This window comes from Panulirus ornatus, chromosome 46 (genome assembly GCF_036320965.1).
Source record: "Panulirus ornatus isolate Po-2019 chromosome 46, ASM3632096v1, whole genome shotgun sequence".
Lineage (NCBI taxonomy): Eukaryota > Metazoa > Arthropoda > Malacostraca > Decapoda > Palinuridae > Panulirus > Panulirus ornatus.
In genome coordinates, this window is record NC_092269.1 from 3,387,649 (window position 1) to 3,409,616 (window position 21,968).

Below are 21,968 nucleotides of genomic sequence, written 5' to 3' on the forward strand. Positions count from 1 at the left end.
AGAAAAGTACTGTACAGACAGTCTTGGGTTATTCTTATGTAGTTTTCAATACTAATACATGTAACACAAGTGGTTTGTCAGAAAGTAAAAATTATAAAGATTGAGACGAACTTTTAACAGTATTTATTCAGTGGTTTGTCTGCATGATCAGAAAATTTATATTTTATATGTAAAAAGTTGTAAAAATTTGGTTTTTGATTATATATCATATATCATATGTTATATTTCAAAAATTGCTTTTGTCTGAAACAGTAACTTTGTAGCAAGAAAAGAATTCTCTTTATACTTTCAGAGCTTACTCTTAAAAAAAATTCATTCATTGATATTTCACTATTTTACTCAGCTGCAGAGATATGTGAAGCAGCATATAGGTGTGAAAGATTACATTTTTTGATATATAAGCCATTGGCCAAGCATAGATATTTTTGTCTTAAAATGTCCAATTTGCAGGTCTTGAAGTTGAGTTGTGGTGGTATTGCTGTTCTCTGTCCATGGGCAGGAGGTGTTGGATGCCTGGCAGTCATTTCTGCTTCAGGACTGGCCGCTCCACCTCTGTCTGCCCAGGGTACTAACCAGGAGTCACAATTGACAGATCCTCACCTCCTTAAATTTGTGGCACAAACAGTTGAAAAGTGTTTAAAGGTAAGAGGGTTTCAGAGATTTCTGTGACATTAGTGATAACTTTACAATGTCGATATTCTTCATTGATCTCAGTACTTGTGATGCATATTTTTTTGTCATTTATTATTACTCATATTGATAAAAGTTAGGGAAAAAAGAATTCTACCCATGTATCATGTGTGTGTCATTAAAGGTAACTGAGAGAGCCAAGTTACAACCAAGGGCTTAGCAGGAGTGTTTGGCTATGTTCATAGACAAGCTCATGGACCTTGCTAATTGTATGTATTTCAACCATGAACATGCTCTGGTGTTCTTTAGATGGTTTACAGATCTCTCACTTAGCTGCAGGGAGATTTATGTAGATTGAAAAAGGCATGTCACAGGGCTCTCTCTCTCTCTCTCTCTCTCTCTCTCTCTCTCTCTCTCTCTCTCTCTCTCTCTCTCTCTCTCTCTCTCTCTCGTTGGTGAGAGCAAGTAGTCATTAGGACATTAGATAGGAGCCTCTGCATACCCAGTGCAAGACTTGCCTTCTGCCTGTGGCTTGTTAAGGGTGAGGCACTTAAGGCTAAGAAGCAGCACTGGAGTTCTCTAGTTATGGAGACTGTTGCCATGGCCCCTCTTTGAGGGAGTTAAGATTGGAACAGGCATCAGAGATATAGATAGATATACTGCCTAAGAAAATACCTGAAAAGTAGTATAATTCTCTCCAGATTGTTGTTGGAAGGTGTTGAGCAGATGAATAGCAGGCCATAATGAGAAGAATCCTCACTATTTATGTGATTGTATGATAACTTTTGCAAGGCATTATTTCTTACTATATTTTCATGATTTTTTTCTATGGATTCCAGGGAAGCACTGTTTATTCCCTGTCTTTCTTAATCTTTTTGTTTGTGGACTATGGCAACACCCATTTCTGATTATTTGTTTGCTCTCCCAAAGGCTATAGATGCAATGTACATAATTCTCATGAAAAGAATTTAGTTAATATTTTGATGCTGCTTCCTGTTTTAACATATACTGTTCCACAGAGTGCGTCACCTCATGTTACTGGGGAACCATCAACGAACATGAAAAGATTTGCTGCCAATCAGACTCAGCGATGGTACAGACCTCTTGGTGCCCGTACAAATGTTATGAATCAGATTAGAAAAAGGTAAGAGCGTTAATTTCCCTCATGATAAAGCAAAATGGGACCCCTTCTTCCCATATCCATTTATCCATCTATATCTCTGACGCCTGTTTCCTTTGGGAACTTCCTTGTGGGGTTGGCCTCAGCAAAAGTGTCCCCATAACTGGTGAACTCCAATGCTGTTTCGTAACCTTTAATCACTCATCTTTCACAGTCCACTGGCAGAGGACAACTCTTGTGCAGATTTTTTTTCAGTTGCTTCTACCTAATGTTCCCACCAATTAATAACTACTTTTGCCTGATCAGTGTGCCTAATGGTCCTACTCTCTCTCAATCTCTGTTGATTTTTCTTTTTACGGATACACAGTCTTTTTTATTTTATTTCTTTATTTTGCTTTGTCGCTGTCTCCCGCGATTGCGAGGTAGCGCAAGGAAACAGACGAAAGAATGGCCCAACCCGCCCACATACACATGTATATACATACACGTCCACACACACAAATATACATACCTATACATCTCATTGTACACATATATACACACACAGACATATACATATATACACATGTACATAATTCATACTGTCTGCCTTTATTTGTTCCCATCGCCACCTCGCCACACGTGGAATAACAACCCCCTACCCCCTCATGTGTGCGAGGTAGCGCTAGAAAAAGACACCAAAGGCCCCATTCGTTCACACTCAGTCTCTAGCTGTCATGTAATAATGCACCGAAACCACAGCTCCCTTTCCACATCCAGGCCCCACACACTTTCCATGGTTTACCCCAGACGCTTCACATTCCCTGGTTCAATCCATTGACAGCACGTCGACCCCGGTATACCACATCGTTCCAATTCACTCTATTCCTTGCACGCCTTTCACCCTCCTGCATGTTCAGGCCCCAATCACTCAAAATCTTTTTCACTCCATCTTTCCACCTCCAGTTTGGTCTCCCACTTCTCGTTCCCTCCACCTCCGACACATATATCCTCTTGGTCAATCTTTCCTCACTCATTCTCTCCATGTGACCAAACCATTTCAAAACACCCTCTTCTGCTCTCTCAACCACACTCTTTTTATTTCCACACATCTCTCTTACCCTTACATTACTTACTCGATCAAACCACCTCACACCACATATTGTCCTCAAACATCTCATTTCCAGCACATCCATCCTCCTGCGCACAACTCTATCCATAGCCCACGCCTCGCAACCATACAACATTGTTGGAACCACTATTCCTTCAAACATACCCATTTTTGCTTTCCGAGATAATGATCTCGACTTCCATACATTCTTCAAGGCTCCCAGAATTTTCGCCCCCTCCCCCACCCTATGATTCACTTCCGCTTCCATGGTTCCATCCGCTGCCAGATCCACTCCCAGATATCTAAAACACTTCACTTCCTCCAGTTTTTCTCCATTCAAACTTACCTCCCAATTGACTTGACCCTCAACCCTACTGTACCTAATAACCTTGCTCTTATTCACATTTACTCCTAACTTTCTTCTTTCACACACTTTACCAAACTCAGTCACCAGCTTCTGCAGTTTCTTACATGAATCAGCCACCAGCGCTGTATCATCAGCGAACAACAACTGACTCACTTCCCAAGCTCTCTCATCCCCTCTTTCGAAAACTCTTGCATTCACCTCCCTAACAACCCCATCCATAAACAAATTAAACAACCATGGAGACATCACACACCCCTGCCGCAAACCTACATTCACTGAGAACCAATCACTTTCCTCTCTTCCTACCCGTACACATGCCTTACATCCTCGATAAAAACATTTCACTGCTTCTAACAACTTGCCTCCCACACCATATATTCTTAAAACCTTCCACAGAGCATCTCTTTTTATGATTTTGAATAAGGAATGTATGACTAATGTAGGATGCTCAGATATATGTTGATTTAAATGTACTTTGAATAAGAAAATTGAATTGCTGTATGCTAAAAGAGGCCTAAAGGAGAATGTGAATGCAATTGAAAACAATGCAGGTAAGGATAAAATAAGTGTGGTTGTGGAGGCAAAGGAAGATTCTTACTCGCAGGTTTGCGAGGAGGCTTCTCCTATTGTCAGTTGTGTATGCAGGCTATTTGTTTTCTGGGATGAGAGAGTATTTATCACAACCTTTAGTAAGTTCTCTCTTAGGGTTAGGAGGGACTTCTGCAGTAAGCAGGAAGAATCAAAATGGGTGTAAAGGTGCACCCAAAATAACTTCTCTGGAGATATATGAAGGTTTATCATGTATAGCAATTGATGTAGCTTAGTTTATTGTTGAAAGTGACAGTGATAAGTTTGATGGAGTGCACATCCTAAAGGGATTGGGTTCTGTTGAAGTAGTATGGAGTGGAACAAGATTAGGAGAGAGGCTGATGTTCGTAAGCATTTTTTCAGATTTGTTGACAGTGATATCGTTGGCATCGGTCCAACTCCTAAGGTTGCTTTGGGTGTTCTAGAAGTCTTTGTTTTTGGTTGAGCTGTTCCTACACTTATCAGTGATAGCATTGTTGATGTACTTCAGTTGAGCAGGTTCATCCATCAGGCCAACATTTTTTAAGGATTAGAAAGCACACAGGTCCCATCTTTGTCGCATGTGGGTTGTCACAGGTGAGGAACTGCAAGATGGAAATGGTCCCTTGAGAGTCTACATCTTGATGATGCTTACTGATGATGTCTGCAGGCCATGGAAAGAGATTTGTCTGTGGTTCTGTTGTGAGTTTTGTTATTGTTGACAAGATCAGAAGCTTTTATTAAGTTGGAGAAGGTGGGAGCTAAAGAGGTCTTGCATCTCTCAGGCTTACAGTAGATAAAGATTAAGAAGCTGACAAGGGTTAGCTTCATATTACCAGACTGTGAGATTCTGTGGGCTTTTTATGTCTGTGCAAGCCCAGTTGAGCTGAATGCTTTTGCAGAATATGCTGAGGATCGGTATGATGGCAGTGGGTTGAAACTTCCCGAGATATCTTGGGATTAGAGACTTTCATATTGGGGAGACATGCTGTCTGCCAGCTGGTGGGTCATTTAGATTAAAAGAGGGAAGCATTGATGATGAACCAAATGGGTTTTGCAAGCTCGGGGGAGATCTCCGTGGAGTGTGTCATAGGTAAGTTAAAGGGTGTAGTAAGGCCAGGGTCCTTGAGAGAAATTTTATCTGGGTACAAAGTTTTATGCCATGAGCAGTAAGGCCAAAAAGGGTTTGGAAGATGAAAGTGGGATGGAATGGAGCACTCTGTTGATTTTCTGAATTTCTGAGATCCCAGAAAATTCCTGGGGCCCCCTTTTAGACCCCCAGTTATGATATACCCTCTGCACACACACACACACACACACACACACACACACACACACACACACACACACACCCCTCTCAGAGACCCTTAGTAGAGCACTCTATTTTGAGGATTTGTAACTGTATAGTGACTTCACATTCTTGTACTGGCTCAGCGGTTATTGGAACTGGAAGTTATGCTAGGTAAAATCAATGATGGCACATATTAAGTCACTTATACTCTGCTTAATAAAAAACTGCAAAGTGATGACATCCCCTAATAGGGTAGGCAAAATTACATACTACACACTGTAGTTTAGTAACTTTGCAAAGTTGTCTCTTACAGCATGCATTGACACCAAGAAGAACCTGACCTGCTAGGAATGGCTGAAAATGCTAAGGCTGAAATCTCAAGAGCACAAACAGGCGAGATGTGGCATAATTTACATTTGGAAAACCCTGGGAAACATGGTTCTCAGTTTGCACACAAAAGTAGCTCTCTATTGACACAACAGGCATAGAAGCCTGTTGAATTTTACCAGTGTAGTTGAAATGCACAATAAATCCAATAAGAGAAAGCAGTATGAATTTAGGGCATGGATCACAGAGAGTACTAGGCCAGTCAGGATATAGGGGATAAGTAGGCCTACAAACTGCAGGTCCAACAACCTGACGTAGCAGAGAAGCAGCATGAAAGACCTGCATAATTATTGTGTGGCACACACAAGTTACCCTTTTATTATCAGTTTGCACAGTACTTATTTTTTCTCTTTCAGGAGGGTCATCAGACCAGAGAGAAAAGCTATGCAAGAACGCCTTCAGAAAAGATACCGTCCCCAGATTCTGCAGCCTTTGGCTACTGGTGAAATTGGACCATTAGACCTTATTGACATAACTCAGCCTCCAGTAGATCCACCCCCTGTGAGTGGAGCTAATCCCAACATGTCACGAGCACAGCAACTGGTCAAAAAGAGTCACATTGTGACTGCACAGCAGAAAGTAAAGGTTAGTGTTTTCTAACTGTTTGTAATATCCTCCCAAACAAAGTGCTTAGTTCCACAGAAAAAGTCACTTATTGTGTGCAGTACCAGGAGAAATAAGAAAGTTGATGGAGTTAGTACATATACACTTAGAATGAAGCTGGTTGAGGGGAATCCTTCTTGGGTCTTGGATTAACATATATGCAACAGTCAAGACATTTGTTGAGCACAGTGTGCTAGTCCTGCCATTCTAGCAAAATCCCAGTGAAGGTGCTCATAGATATGTAGGTACTTTCCCTGGCTTCCTCCACTTTTTGATATGTCTAAACCATTTCAGCACACCTTGGTCAGCTGTCTCAGTCATACTCCACCTCAACCATACATCTTTCTTACCCTGTCATTCCTTACATGATCATTTCATTTCACAACTAAACAAGCATTTCATTTTCAACATTTTCATCCTTCTGTTCTTTACATCTTCCACACACTCCTCAGTGCACCCAGGATCTTAAATTCCTCTCCCACCTTATGATTCACTTCAGCCCCTATGATTGCATTCATTGTCAAATCCCTATCCTTCAGATCCTCCCTATTTAGACTTACTTTCATACCATCCTGTCTCATATCCCTGCTACATTTTCGTAGATGTTTCGATTCCATTTTGTCTTTCTCCTGTCACTAGCTTATGGGCTTTCTCTCAAGTCTGCCATAAGAGTTGTGTCATTTACAAACAGCAGCTTATTCACATCCCATCCCCCACCATTCTTTCTTCTCTCTCCAGTTGTGGTATCTAAATGAATTCAGTTCTTCATATTTTTCATTATGTGTACACACTGGTGTCTTGTTATTGTTATGTTATTGTCAGACCATGAGATGTTTATCTGTTTTCCTTGTATCACCTTCTGTGGGTCAACTCTGGAATGAAACATTTGCAAAATTTTGCATATGATGCTATTGTATATTGAATGCAGTGATTTGTCAGCTAAAGGTTGTATTTCAACAGGAACAACGTGCAGAAGAAGAAGAAAGAGTTCAGGCAACTGAACGACGAGCTGCACAAGCATCAGAGCGTGCACGGAAGAGTCAGGCATTGGAGTCACAGGTTCTTAATGCAGTCTCAGATATGCAGGTATGTCTTTCATTTTTACAAAAAAGTTTGGTTAGAAACAAAATTTATTTGTTTTTCAAAATGAGTTGATCATTTTTTACATGCATGACGTTTTTCCACCTTACAGAGGTCATTCATGACTTGCCTTATGTATCAGCAAGTGGCACAGTTTAGGCAAATTTCCTTTTAGCAAATAAAGGAATAGAATTGTGCTTGTGCAGATTTAATATAATATCCCAGTATTCCCACTACACTGCTTATGCTGTTTAAAAATCTAGCATTTCAGATCACCAGACTGGTTTGAGATTAGTTTTGTCAGCTGTTGATTTGACATGGCAGCTGAAGTACCCCCTGTTTACCACATCATTCCAATTTGCTCTTTATATTATTACACATTTGCTTCTTCCACCTTAACAAGGTAACATCAAGAACATGAAAAGCTGCCTCGATTACACACATCCACTGTCTAGCTGTCACCTAGAATGTGCTAAGAACAGAGCTTAAAACAAACAGCCACTCCTCACAGACTTCCAGTGTTTATTATGACTTCTTCATATATTCTAGTTTAGCATTTGGAGAGCATGTGATAGTAATAATGATGAATACTGATTTCTAAGAATTTATTACATACTACCCTGTAGGCTTAGAATATAGATTAAGTATAAGACAATGTACACCTTTTTTCCATAATAAATAGTATACTATATTACCATGAAGACTAGGGACATTATTAGACCTTTCACAAATATAGAATATGGATATCTGCTGAGTTTACATCTAAGAAGTGATGTTACGATGGGATGGTTAACTTCTTTAAGCTGTCTTTATTGCATGTCTTTGGTAACAACTGCTCTGCATGGTGAGGTATATGTATGTGATCCTTGTGAATGGTAGTGGTTCAGCTGAGTGATAAGTTATGTAAGAAACATTTCAGTTATTTTCATTGATACTTCCTCATTTCTTGACAAACTTATTTTAGTAGCCGAGACCTATTTCATAATGCTGATAATCAATGATATTGAATTTCAGGACACAAAGGAACTTGTTCAATCATTAGTTTGCTTGCGTGATGGTGATGGAATGGAGACAGATCTATTCACAACAGCGCAGACCATAATTAACCTTGCTTTGATGCATGTCAAGAACATCAGTGGAACAAACATGGAGGTTTGCATATTTGTCTGTTTCTATTTGGAATATCAAGAAAAAATATGATAGATTTGTATAGTGAAAGATTTCTGTTTCAAGATTTTGATATATCATTTTCTCATCCATTTTTAGAATGTATCATGGGTAGATTCATGTACCGCACTTATTTGATGCAACCTCACAAAGATAGGAAAGGTATTTAGACATAAGAAAAAAGGTCTTATAGCAATGCTGGATGAGGCTACAGTTGCATATTGCCTTTCTTTTCTATCTCTAGTTAGGTTTTCTGACTCCATTATTTTCTTTTCAAGTCCACTGTACACTATATTCCTCAGTTCATTGCTTTACCCAAACAGTGCTGTGAGTCTGAGAAATAGTCCATTAGACCCTCAAACAAAACCATATCAGCAAACCCAGGAAATATGTATAATATTTTGGACAAAAATATCAGATTACATTTAATTGGTTTTATATTATTTTATTATACTTTGTCGCTGTCTCCCGCGTTTGCGAGGTAGCGCAAGGAAACAGACGAAAGAAATGGCCCAACCCCCCCCCCCATACACATGTATATACATACGTCCACACACGCAAATATACATACCTACACAGCTTTCCATGGCTTACCCCAGACGCTTCACATGCCTTGATTCAATCCACTGACAGCACGTCAACCCCGGTATACCACATCGCTCCAATTCACTCTATTCCTTGCCCTCCTTTCACCCTCCTGCATGTTCAGGCCCCGATCACACAAAATCTTTTTCACTCCATCTTTCCACCTCCAATTTGGTCTCCCTCTTCTCCTTGTTCCCTCCACCTCCGACACATATATCCTCTTTGTCAATCTTTCCTCACTCATCCTCTCCATGTGCCCAAACCACTTCAAAACACCCTCTTCTGCTCTCTCAACCACGCTCTTTTTATTTCCACACATCTCTCTTACCCTTACGTTACTCACTCGATCAAACCACCTCACACCACACATTGTCCTCAAACATCTCATTTCCAGCACATCCATCCTCCTGCGCACAACTCTATCCATAGCCCATGCCTCGCAACCATACAACATTGTTGGAACCACTATTCCTTCAAACATACCCATTTTTGCTTTCCGAGATAATGTTCTCGACTTCCACACATTCTTCAAGGCCCCCAGAATTTTCGCCCCCTCCCCCACCCTATGATCCACTTCCGCTTCCATGGTTCCATCCGCTGCCAGATCCACTCCCAGATATCTAAAACACTTCACTTCCTCCAGTTTTTCTCCATTCAAACTCACCTCCCAATTGACTTGACCCTCAACCCTACTGTACCTAATAACCTTGCTCTTATTCACATTTACTCTTAACTTTCTTCTTCCACACAGTTTACCAAACTCAGTCACCAGCTTCTGCAGTTTCTCACATGAATCAGCCACCAGCGCTGTATCATCAGCGAACAACAACTGACTCACTTCCCAAGCTCTCTCATCCCCAACAGACTTCATACTTGCCCCTCTTTCCAAAACTCTTGCATTTACCTCCCTAACAACCCCATCCATAAACAAATTAAACAACCATTGAGACATCACACACCCCTGCCGCAAACCTACATTCACTGAGAACCAATCACTTTCCTCTCTTCCTACACTTACACATGCCTTACATCCTCGATAAAAACTTTTCACTGCTTCTAACAACTTTCCTCCCACACCATATATTCTTAATACCTTCCACAGAGCATCTCTATCAACTCTATCATATGATATTTTTAAAAATTTATCTTTTTTTTCAGACTATTACAGATTTTGGGCAGCTAGATAAGGCATGTTTACTTGTACTACACTTTTGAGATTTTTGTGAAAATGTTCCATTTGTCTCTCAGATAACAGTTGCTAAGCATAAGGTTAGGTAACAGTCTACTAGTTACAGTCAGGTGAAATAGAATATATTCTGACTTATATTTTTGTGATTTCAGGAGGGATTACGGAAAGTTTTGGGGAGTGGAGTGCTGCAAACTGCCATTGAAATCAGTGGTCGGAATTGTTCAGAGACCTCCCTTCGACAGTATAAACTACAGACTTTATTACATCTAGAGTTGCTGTGGGTTTTAGGTGAGTGCTTACTGTGCATGTGTAGGATATAAGAGTGTACTTTAGAACTAAGCTTGAAATAAAGAGGAAACATAACCTTCAGTATCCTGCCTCATGTACTAGCCACTCTAACTCATCGTGCTGCTCTTTTAGTGTGTGTGCTGCGTAGTATTTGTAAATTATTTCTTGTTATTTACCACCAATGCTGTGCATTTGTGTAAATTAAATGTAGATTGAAACCAAGTTGAAAAAGAAATGTGTCCTTAGCCTTGTACACTATTGGGAGCTGTTGGATGTGCAAAACACCCACATCCATTCTTCTTGACAGTGTCCTGGGCCAATACAAAGGTATTGATATAACTTTCTGCATAGATTGGGAAAAAATTGAGTATTTAGAAGGACTAATAGATGTGTTTCATGTTAGGGAGGGACATATGACATTTATGGAATGGGATGGCAGTGAGTATTTGGAAGGACTACTAAATGTAGTCACATATGATGTTTGTAGGATGGGATGGCAAAATTAATTGACTATATCTGGTAGGTTGTATATGAAAGTAGTAACAGTTAGATGGTGGCATGCTGGAGCTTCTGACTGGGGAGGAATGATATGGCTTCAGGACAGGGAGAGGGACTGTGTATGAGAAATACTTTGTGAAAGAATGAGTTGTTTGTGGCATTTATGGAGCTGGAGAACACATGTGATATAGCTGACATAAAGGCATTGTTTAAGGTGTTATGGATATATGCAGTAAATTGAAAATTAATTCAGTGAGGGATTTTTACTGGGAGAGTAAGGCATGTGTGTGGATTGGAAGGGAGGAGGATGAGTGGTTCCTGGCAAAAGTGGGTCTTCATCAAGGGTATGCTGTGTTATCTTGACTTTTTAAGCTGCTCAAGGGAAGGATGTTGAGGGACATAAGTACAGGTGCCTTGGAAAAAGAGGCAAGTTTCAATGTGTAAGGGTTGAGTGTACATAGCAGATGAGTCAGCTGCTGTTTGAAGATAACAAGAATGTTAATGGTAATTGCAATCAAAATTAAGATAATGAGGTGAAGCAAGGGAATGAGCCAGGATCTTTGAGCATAACTTTAATTAGGGAGGACATGGAGGAAGTGGAAGTCTTGAGGCACCTGGGAGCGGACATAGCCGTGGATGGAAACATGAGAGATAAAGTGAGTCGTAGGATGCATCAGTAACGTATAGAAGATATCAGTTTTTATGTAGGCAATGGTTGATGAATACGTTTTCATCATTGATGATACCCAAGCCCTTAGCATTTCATTCACTGAATTCCTAAATCCCTTTCTTATATACATTCAACCATGTTGTCATTGACCTTCATCAAACTCTTATCATCTGTAATCTAGCATATGTTTTGCAGGGTTTCAAGGAAGCATTTCATTCACTGAATTCCTAAGTCCCTTTCTTATGTACATTCAACCATGTTGTCATTGACCTTCATCAATCTCTTATCATCTGTTATCTAGCATATGTTTTGCAGGGTTTCAAGGAATTTCTTTTTTTATTGAGTGATGGAAAAGGGAAGAAGTATAAGCTTGTTTGTGTACAAAGCATGTGGTGAATTTTTTAACATGATACCAGGAGAAATCTTGTACTTTAAATACCATGGTATGAATGCTGATACTGGTTTGCTGGATGTGAATGATTAATGATCACAAATTAATTATTTACATGATACAGGATTAGTTTATGGTATTATTTTCTACAGGTTATTCATCATCAAGCAAAGCAAGTGATGATGAAGAGGAGGAGGAAAGTCGGAGCAGTAACATAAGAGAATATCATGTGGAAGAGATCATGAAGATGCTCCGTGCAATATCCCTGCGTCACAATCCAACTACCATGGCAACATTCCTCCAGGAGACAGTCCTTGAGAAGTAAGTTACAATAGAGTTCAGCAGTATTCTGTAAGTGAATTCTGTTCGTCTGCCCATTATTCAAATAATGTTTTTGTATATTCAGAGCTAGCTTAAACTCTCTAAGTGATGTAATTGTTTAAACAGGAAAATATTATTACAAAGTAAGAGAAATGTGTCTTGATTATGGAAAAGGAACTTTTCTGTCAGAGAAAATGCATGAGTAGAAGAGATGTACTTTGTAGGAATATTAGGTAGGAGCCCCTGAAAACAATATGCTAAAGTTGCCCTTTGCCGATGGCCTGTTAAGGGTGAGTCACTAAAGGTTATGAGGTGGAACTGGAGCTCACTAGTTATGGAGACTCTGTTGTTGTGGCCACCTTCTTGAGGGAGTTCCAGAAGGGAACAGGCATCAGAGATATAGATAGATATTATTTATCATTATTTATTTATTTATTTTGCTTTGTCGCTGTCTCCCACGTTTGCGAGGTAGCGCAAGGAAACAGACGAAAGAAATGGCCCAACCCACCCCCATACACATGTATATACATACACGTCCACATGCAAATATACATACCTATACATCTCAATGTACACATATATATACACACACAGACACATACATATATAGCCATGCACACAATTCACACTGTCTGCCTTTATTCATTCCCATCGCCACCTCGCCACACATGGAATACCATCCCCCTCCCCCCTCATGTGTGCGAGGTAGCGCTAGGAAAAGACAACAAAGGCCCCATTCATGCACATTATTTATCATTATTTATATTTTTATTATACCTTATCGCAGTTTCTCACATCAGCAAGGTAGCGTCAGGAAACAGATGAAGAATGGCCCATCCATTCATATATACATAAATGCCCATACACACACATATACATATCAACATATACATACACATACACACACACATACAAATATACACATGTACATATTCATACTTGCTTGCCTTCATCCATTTCTGGTACTACCCCGCCCCACAGGAAACAGCATCGCTACCCCGTGCTTCAGCGAGGTAGCACCTGGAAAACAGACAATAAAGGTCACATTCATTCACACTCAGTCTCTAGCTGTTATGTGTAATGCAGCAAAACCACAGCTCCCTATCCGCATCCAGGCCCCACGGACCTTTCCATGGTTTACCCCAGATGTTTCACGTGCCCTGGTTCAGTCCATTGACAGCATGTTGACCCCAGTACACCATGTGGTTCCAATTTGCTCTGTTCCTTGCATGCCTTTCACCCTCCTGCATGTTCAGGCCCTGATCGCTCAAAATCCCCTTCAATCCATCCCTCCACCTCTGACACATACATCCTCTTTGTCAATCTTTCCTCACTCATTCTCTCCATATGTCCAAACCATTTCAGCACACCCTCTTCTACTCTCTTTACCACACTCTTTATATTTCCACACATCTCTGTTAGCCTTTCATTACTTACTCAGTCAAACCCCCTTTTACCACATTATTATTATTTATTTTTTTTATTATACTTTGTCGCTGTCTCCCGCGTTTGCAAGGTAGCGCAAGGAAACAGACGAAAGAAATGGTCCAACCTCCCCCCATACACATGTATATACATACGTCCACACACGCAAATATACATACCTGCACAGCTTTCCATGGTTTACCCCAGACGCTTCACATGCCTTGATTCAATCCACTGACAGCACGTCAACCCCGGTATACCACATTGCTCCAATTCACTCTATTCCTTGCCCTCCTTTCACCCTCCTGCATGTTCAGGCCCCGATCACACAAAACCTTTTTCACTCCATCTTTCCACCTCCAATTTGGTCTCCCTCTTCTCCTTGTTCCCTCCACCTCCGACACATATATCCTCTTGGTCAATCTTTCCTCACTCATCCTCTCCATGTGCCCAAACCACTTCAAAACACCCTCTTCTGCTCTCTCAACCACGCTCTTTTTATTTCCACACATCTCTCTTACCCTTACGTTACTCACTCGATCAAACCACCTCACACCACACATTGTCCTCAAACATCTCATTTCCAGCACATCCATCCTCCTGCGCACAACTCTATCCATAGTCCACGCCTCGCAACCATACAACATTGTTGGAACCACTATTCCTTCAAACATACCCATTTTTGCTTTCCGAGATAATGTTCTCGACTTCCACACATTCTTCAAGGCCCCCAGAATTTTCGCCCCCTCCCCCACCCTATGATCCACTTCCGCTTCCATGGTTCCATCCGCTGCCAGATCCACTCCCAGATATCTAAAACACTTCACTTCCTCCAGTTTTTCTCCATTCAAACTCACCTCCCAATTGACTTGACCCTCAACCCTACTGTACCTAATAACCTTGCTCTTATTCACATTTACTCTTAACTTTCTTCTTCCACACACTTTACCAAACTCAGTCACCATTTTACCACATATCGTCCTCAAATATTTAATTTCCAACACATCCACCCTCCTTCGTACAACCTGATCTATATCCCATGCCTCACAACTATATAACATTGTTGGAACTACTTGCTTGTTTTGAGAAATTGTTAGACATTCTAGCTGCCGCTCCTCTGGAAATGTTCAACTGCAACAACTGCCCTTTTGAATGCCTGTCATTAAACATATAATTTGATGTTGCTGCTTGCCTGTCATATATCACAATTTTATAGTGCTTGTTGACACTCGATCCTGTTCACCCATATGTACTTACCTATACAGCTTTTTAAACCTAGGTATTCTTAATCACTATTTCTCTTTTAGCACACAGGTTGATAATCTTTTCCATGTTTCTGCTTACAACTGGGACACCATGCCCCCTTCTTGTTTTAACTTCACCCACTTTTTTATGATCTTACATATTAGGAAATATAACTCACAGTTTAAGTTGTAATTCAGTGCTAGAGACCCTAGTTTTCTGAATATTCTCTGCAGAATATACACATTTGTATTTGATCAATCCTGTTAAATTAGCAATGGAGTAATGCTGATGGGTAGATTGTTAACCTCCTGCTGATGGCTGATGTGCTGATATTCTTTGGCCCTCTTCATGGTATACAGCAGACTGCTTTGCATCTCTGCACTGTCTAAAATTGAGCTAATAATTCTGTTGCTTACTGATGTGTAATCAAGTTCTTTTTTCTGCCTTGAGTTACATAATTTTAAACATCGTAAAAAATGTAAAAGAGTTTTCATCAAATACTTTTTTAGCGTAATGCTTCCATGTAACTTGCTTTCATTTTATGAGTAGCCTGGAACTGAGACAAGGCCTCTAAAAATGTGCTACATGCCAAAGGTATTTTGAATTTTTTGTGTATTTTATTTATTTTTTTTAGCTTATCTTCCATGATACTTAATTGCTTCACCTGCCTTAGCACGGTACTGTTAGGCAAATTAACAACACCCTCATATGCACACATCATTGATATGTCGTTGAATAAACACATTACTTAAGTGAAAAGCCCCCTACATATGTGTGATCTTGTAGAAGCATGAAATAGGGAGTGGTTTAATGATTACACATAGATGATTAAGCATGCTTTTTTTCAGCAGCAAACAGATAGATGTGGGTGTCAGGGAAATGGAAGTGGATAGTTAAAAGAAAATAAAATCAAGAAGTGGCAAGCTTTTGTTGTGGACTTTTTGTAGAGCTTTCACTATTTTGGTAATTTCATAGGTGTTTATTTTCTCCAAAAGGAATTTTTTATTTACCAAAGGTGATAAAATGAACGAAGAATGCAAGGAAAATCTCTCGTGTCGTCTGGTTTTTGGGTTCCCATCTGTTTCCTTTGATGCCTCCTTTTTGATCTCACTCAAACTTTAGTACTGCAAGATTTCTTTTCTAAAGTGGTACATCGTAACTGATGTCTTCTATTTCCAGTCTGTTGTACGTGAAAATGAGATCCAATATTGGTGGTTCATCAGTCCCTTTGGTTCAATTTTGGCAAGTCATTTAGTCATCAAGACTGACATCAGCCTGAAGACTGAGCTGTACAGGACACCATTGGTTTCTTTAATACAGTTTGAAAAGGTACTTTTGAGATGCATCCTTTGTTCCCTTATACTAAAGTAATTACTGATGCACAAGAGGAATCATCCTTCCTATTTTGGCCTGGATTCATCCCCTTTTCCCACTTCCCACTGATCTCGTGTGGAGGGAGTCACTTTCTGTTTGTTCGAAAACATAAATTCCTCCCATTGTTATCTCCTGTAGATTAGTGTTCATTTTGTCATAGAAGACTAGAGGTTTGGTAAATCATATATGATACCTTTCCTCTGAAGCACTGCTGCCTTTCAGATGATAGGTTGGTGAAGAGGGTCTCTTAGAGAAGAGTTGAAGGTAATACTAGTAAAGAAAAGCTGCAAAAGAGATAGGAAGTTGACCATTATCTTCTTTAATTTCCCTTTCAAGAAAAGGTATAAACTGGTGTCAGTACTTTGTGGCACTCTCCATTACTGAATCACTGAAAGCAATGGATAGTAGGAATGACCTATATATGTTATGTAATTCACATAAATTTTACATTAATGAATAAATTGTTCTGACTTGATGGAAATTTTTTTTATTGATTATGAGTCTGTGTTTGTTTAAATAATGGTGTTTCATAATTAAAACATACATGTTAGACGTTTGCAAAGTGATAAAAAGTTTCAAATGATGTATGAGTGAGAATCTTTTGTTTGAATTCACTGCAACCCCTTAGCAATATCTTGCAAGGTATTTCTGAATTTTTTTTACAAAAGACTAATATATTTTGTAAGATAAAAATTTCCAGCATGCCACATTGGCACAAGTTCCATTTCAAGGATGTGCCTTACATCATCTAACGGTGCCATTAGCACAGCATGCATTTTGCACCATGCAAAAAGTTGGTTGCATTGAAGAAGGATAATGGCTCTCTGTACGGAGGTTAGTGTTGTCAGTAGTACATTTTCCTATCCTTGCTTTTGATGGACAGTTATGAAAATCACTTTGTTGCCAAACATTTTGTAGTTCTTGGGGCTGGTTCACATCATCAGTGTTGTGGATATTCTTCCACTTTGGGTGATTTCAACATTTTTATAGCTTCAAACCTTCATTTCTTTTTATATTTTGCTGTTCCTGGTTCATCTCTTCAGCTCTAACATGGTGACTTCCAGCAAATATAGTAGCTTTTAGTTAATGCCACTTTCTGTTCTCTGAATACCCAGTGTTAGTATGGCAAAAAAAAATGTTTTCAAGTAAAATATTAGTATATTTCAAATGGAATAAAGCAGAACCACAGAATCCATGCACAGATATGAATACAGTTTCAGTATAGTTTTAAAATCTGTCATTGTGATAGGAATTAGAGATTATGCTGAAACAGAAGGATTCACACAAAGCTTAAGTAGGATTTACATGGTAAGGAAATTATTGGAAGGGAGTGAATTCAGAAAAAATGATAATGTAATGCTCGTTTGACTATTTTGTAAATAATGAAGGTTACAAGAACAAAGATTAGAAAAGGACTGAAAAGGAGATTCAGTCAGGGAAAGTATACAAATCTCAGTGGTTTCTGTGGCAATGAGTTCACTGCTAATCACAGCTGTGAAAGGTTCTGTAGAATTTACCATGAAGGTGTGGGAATATGGGTACCTTTAGCTTCAGATTTGGAGGGAAGGTTAAGAGAGAGATGATTGTTTTGGTAAAAGATATCCAAAAGTAAGGGACCTTAGAGATGTGCAGTGGCAAAGATATAGGTGGCACTCCAGCCAGCCAGCCAGCACTTTGCAAGGTATAACATGGCAAGGAGTGAGCATAGCAGGATAAGAAAGGAGGAACAAAGAACCTTGAAAAGAATATTGTGGCCAAGACAGGAGAAAATCCAAACCATTTCCATAAACTTATAAGGAGTTTTGCAGGAAAATCAATTCTTTCAAAAAAATCAATAATAATCCTTGGATAATAATATTTTGCTCAGATTTTCAACTTCTTCAGATTTTCATGAAAATCTGAAAATATGTCGTATTCTATATGGTGATTAAGGATATGGAGTCAAAAGATTGCATTTCGTAAAATTTACCACTTAATTACATACTTAATATTAATTATGATTATATTAATATGCTAATTACTCGACTAATTACACGAATTTTAAGATTTTGACCACAGAATCTTATTCAGCAGATGTAAAAGCATCTATGCTGAAATTTTTAGGAAAATCTATTTTTTCAAAAAATCAAGAAAAATCCAAGGCTATATATATAGCCTTCGATAATATTTTGCTCACATTTTCAGTTTCTTCAGATTTTAATGAAAATCTGGGAAATTGTCGTACTCTATACGGTGATTAAGGATATTGAGTAAAAAGAATGCATTTCGTAGAATTAAGCGCTTAATTACATCCTTAATATTAATTATAATTATATTAATATGCTAATTACTCGACTAATTACACGAATTTTTAGGTTTTGACCACAAAATCTTATTCAGCAGACGTAAAAGCATCTATGCTGAAATTTTCAGGAAAATAAATTTTTTCAAAAAAATCAAGAAAAATCCAAGCCTTGGATAATATTTTGCTCAGATTTTCAACTTCTTCAGATTTTAATGAAAATTTGAGAAATTGTCGTATTCTATACGGTGATTAAGGATATGGAGTCAAAAGACTACATTTCGTAAAATTTACCGCTTAATTACATAATATTAATTATAATTATATTAATATGCTAATTTCTCAACTAATTACACAAATTTTAAGGTTTTGACCACAGATTCTTATTCAGAAGACGTGAACGCATCTATGCTAAAAATTTTCAGGAAAATCAATTTTTTTCAAAAGAATCGATAAAACTCCAAGGCTATATCCTTGGATGATATTTTGCTCAGATTTTAATGAAAATCTGGGAAATTGTCGTATTCTATACGGTGATTAAGGATATTGAGTAAAAAAAAATGCATTTCGTAAAACTAAGCGCTTAATTACATAATATTAATTATGATTATATTAATATGCTAATTACTCGATTAATTACACGAATTTTAAGGTTTTGACCACAGAATCTTATTCAGCAGATGTAAAAGCATCTATGCTGAAAATTTCAGGAAAATCAATTTTTTCAAAAAATCAAGAAAATCCAAGAAAATCCTTGGATAATGTTTTGCTCAGATTTTCAACTTCAGATTTTAATGAAAATCTGAGAAATTGTCGTATTCTATACGGTGATTAAGGATATTGTGTAAAAAGAATACATTTCATAAAATTTACCGCTTAATTACAATATTAATTATAATTATATTAATATGCTAAATACTCAACTAATTACACGAATTTTAAGGTTTTGACAACAGATTCTTATTCAGCAGACGTAAAAGCATCTATGCTGACATTTTCAGGAAAATCAATTTTTTCAAAAAAATCAAGAAAAATCCAATATTTTGCTCCGATTTTCAACTTCTTCAGATTTTAATGAGAATCTGAGAAAATGTCGTATTCTATACGGTGATTAAGGATATAGAGTCAAAAGACTGCATTTCGTAAAATTTACCGCTTAATTACAATATTAATTATAATTATATTAATATGTTAATTACTCAACTATTTACACGAATTTTAAGGTTTTCACCACATAATCTTATTCGGGAGACGTAAAAGCATCTATGCTGAAATTTTCAGGAAAATCAATTTTTTCAAAAAAAATCAAGAAAAATCCAAGGCCTTGGATAATATTTTGCTCAGATTTTCAACTTCTTCAGACTTTAATGAAAATCTGAGAAAATGGCGTTCTATACGGTGATTAAGGATATGAAGTCAACAGACTGCATTTCGTAAAATTTACCGCTTAATTACATAATATTAGTTATAACTATTAATATGCTAATTACTCAACTAATTACACTAATTTTAAGTTTTTGACCACAGATCCTTATTTAGAAGATGTGAACGCATCAATGCTGAAAATTTCAGGAAAATCTATTTTTTCAAAAAATCATGAAAAATCCAAGGCGATATCCTTGGATAATATTTTGCTCAGGTCTTCAACTTCAGATTTTCAGGAGAATCTGAGAATATATCGTATTCTTTACGGTGATTAAGGATATGGAGTCAAAAGAATGCATTTCGTAGAATTAAGTGCTTAATTACATACTTAATATTAATTATGATTATATTGATATGGTAATTACTCGACTAATTACACGAATTTTAAGGTTTTGACCACAGAATCTTATTCAGCAGACATAAAAGCATCTATGCTGAAATTTTCAGGAAAATCAATTTTTTCAAAAAAAATCAAGAAAAATTCAAGGCCTTGGATAATATGCTAATGACTCGACTAATTACACGAATTTTTAGGTTTTGACCACTGAATGTTATTCAGCAGACGTAAAAGCATCTATGCTGAAGTTTTCAGGAAAATCAATTTTTCCAAAAAATCAAGAAAAATCCAATATAATATTTTGCTGAGATTTTCAACTTCTTCAGATTTTAATGACAATCTGGGAAATTGTCGTATTCTATACGGTGATTAAGGATATGGAGTCAAAAGACTGCATTTCGTAAAACTTACCGCTTAATTACATACTTAATATTAATTATAATTATATTAATATGCTAATTACTCAACTAATTACACGAATTTTAAGGTTTTGACCACAGATTCTTATTCAGCAGACGTAGAAGCACGTATGCTGAAATTTTCAGGAAAATCAATTTAAAAAAAAAAGAAAAGAAAAATCCATGGATAATATTTTGCTCAGATTTTCAACTTCTTCAGATTTTAATGAAAATCTGAGAAAATGTCGTATTCTATTCGGTGATTAAGGATATGGAGTGAAATGACTGCATTTCGTAAAATTTACCGCTTAATTACCTACTTAATATTAATTATAATTATATTAATATGCTAATTACTCAACTAATTATACGAATTTTAAGGTTTTGACCACAGATTCTTATTCAGAAGACGTGAGCGCATATATGCTGAAATTTTCAGGAAGATATTTTTTCAAAAAAAAAAATCCAAGGCTATAGCCTTGGATATTATTTTGCTCAGATTTTAAACTTCTTTAGATTTTGATGAAAATCTGGGAAATTGTCGTATTCTATACGGTGATTAAGGATATTGAGTAAAAAGAATGCATTTCGTAGAATTAAGCGCTTAATTACATACTTAATATTATTTGGGTGGCATTGCAGTGGAATTTATTAAAGAAGGGGGTGATTGTATTGTTGACTGGTTGGTAAGGTTGTTTAATGTATGTATGATTCATGGTGAGGTGCCTGAGGATTGGCGGAATGCTTGCGTAGTGCCATTGTACAAAGGCAAAGGGGATAAGAGTGAGTGCTCAAATTACAGAGGTATAAGTTTGTTGAGTATTCCTGGTAAATTATATGGGAGGCTATTGATTTAGAGGGTGAAGGCATGTACAGAGCATCAGACTTGGGAAGAGCAGTGTGGTTTCAGAAGTGGTAGAGGATGTGTGGATCAGGTGTTTGCTTTGAAGAATGTATGCGGGAAATACTTAGAAAAACAATTGGATTTGTTTGTAGCATTTATGGATCTGGAGAAGGCATATGATAGAGTTGATAGAGATGCTCTGTGGAAGGTATTAAGAATATATGGTGTGGGAGGCAAGTTGTTAGAAGCAGTGAAAAGTTTTTATCGAGGATGTAAGGCATGTGTACGTGTAGGAAGAGAGGAAAGTGATTGGTTCTCAGTGAATGTAGGTTTGCGGCAGGGATGTGTGATGTCTCCATGGTTCTTTAATTTGTTTATGGATGGGGTTGTTAGGG

At 37.9% G+C, this 21,968-nt stretch overlaps 1 protein-coding gene across 1 annotated transcript in view; it reads left to right on the forward strand.

Moving 5' to 3' along the window:
- Positions 1-21,968, forward strand: part of LOC139763070 (uncharacterized) — a 54,413-nt gene that overhangs the window by 2,024 nt on the left and 30,421 nt on the right. Inside the window, exons 3-9 of the mRNA XM_071688668.1 lie at positions 451-642; positions 1,650-1,774; positions 5,809-6,037; positions 7,016-7,141; positions 8,150-8,287; positions 10,229-10,364; positions 12,076-12,244. Coding sequence (XP_071544769.1) covers positions 451-642; positions 1,650-1,774; positions 5,809-6,037; positions 7,016-7,141; positions 8,150-8,287; positions 10,229-10,364; positions 12,076-12,244 — 1,115 coding nt within the window. The remainder of the gene's footprint in view (positions 1-450; positions 643-1,649; positions 1,775-5,808; positions 6,038-7,015; positions 7,142-8,149; positions 8,288-10,228; positions 10,365-12,075; positions 12,245-21,968) is intronic.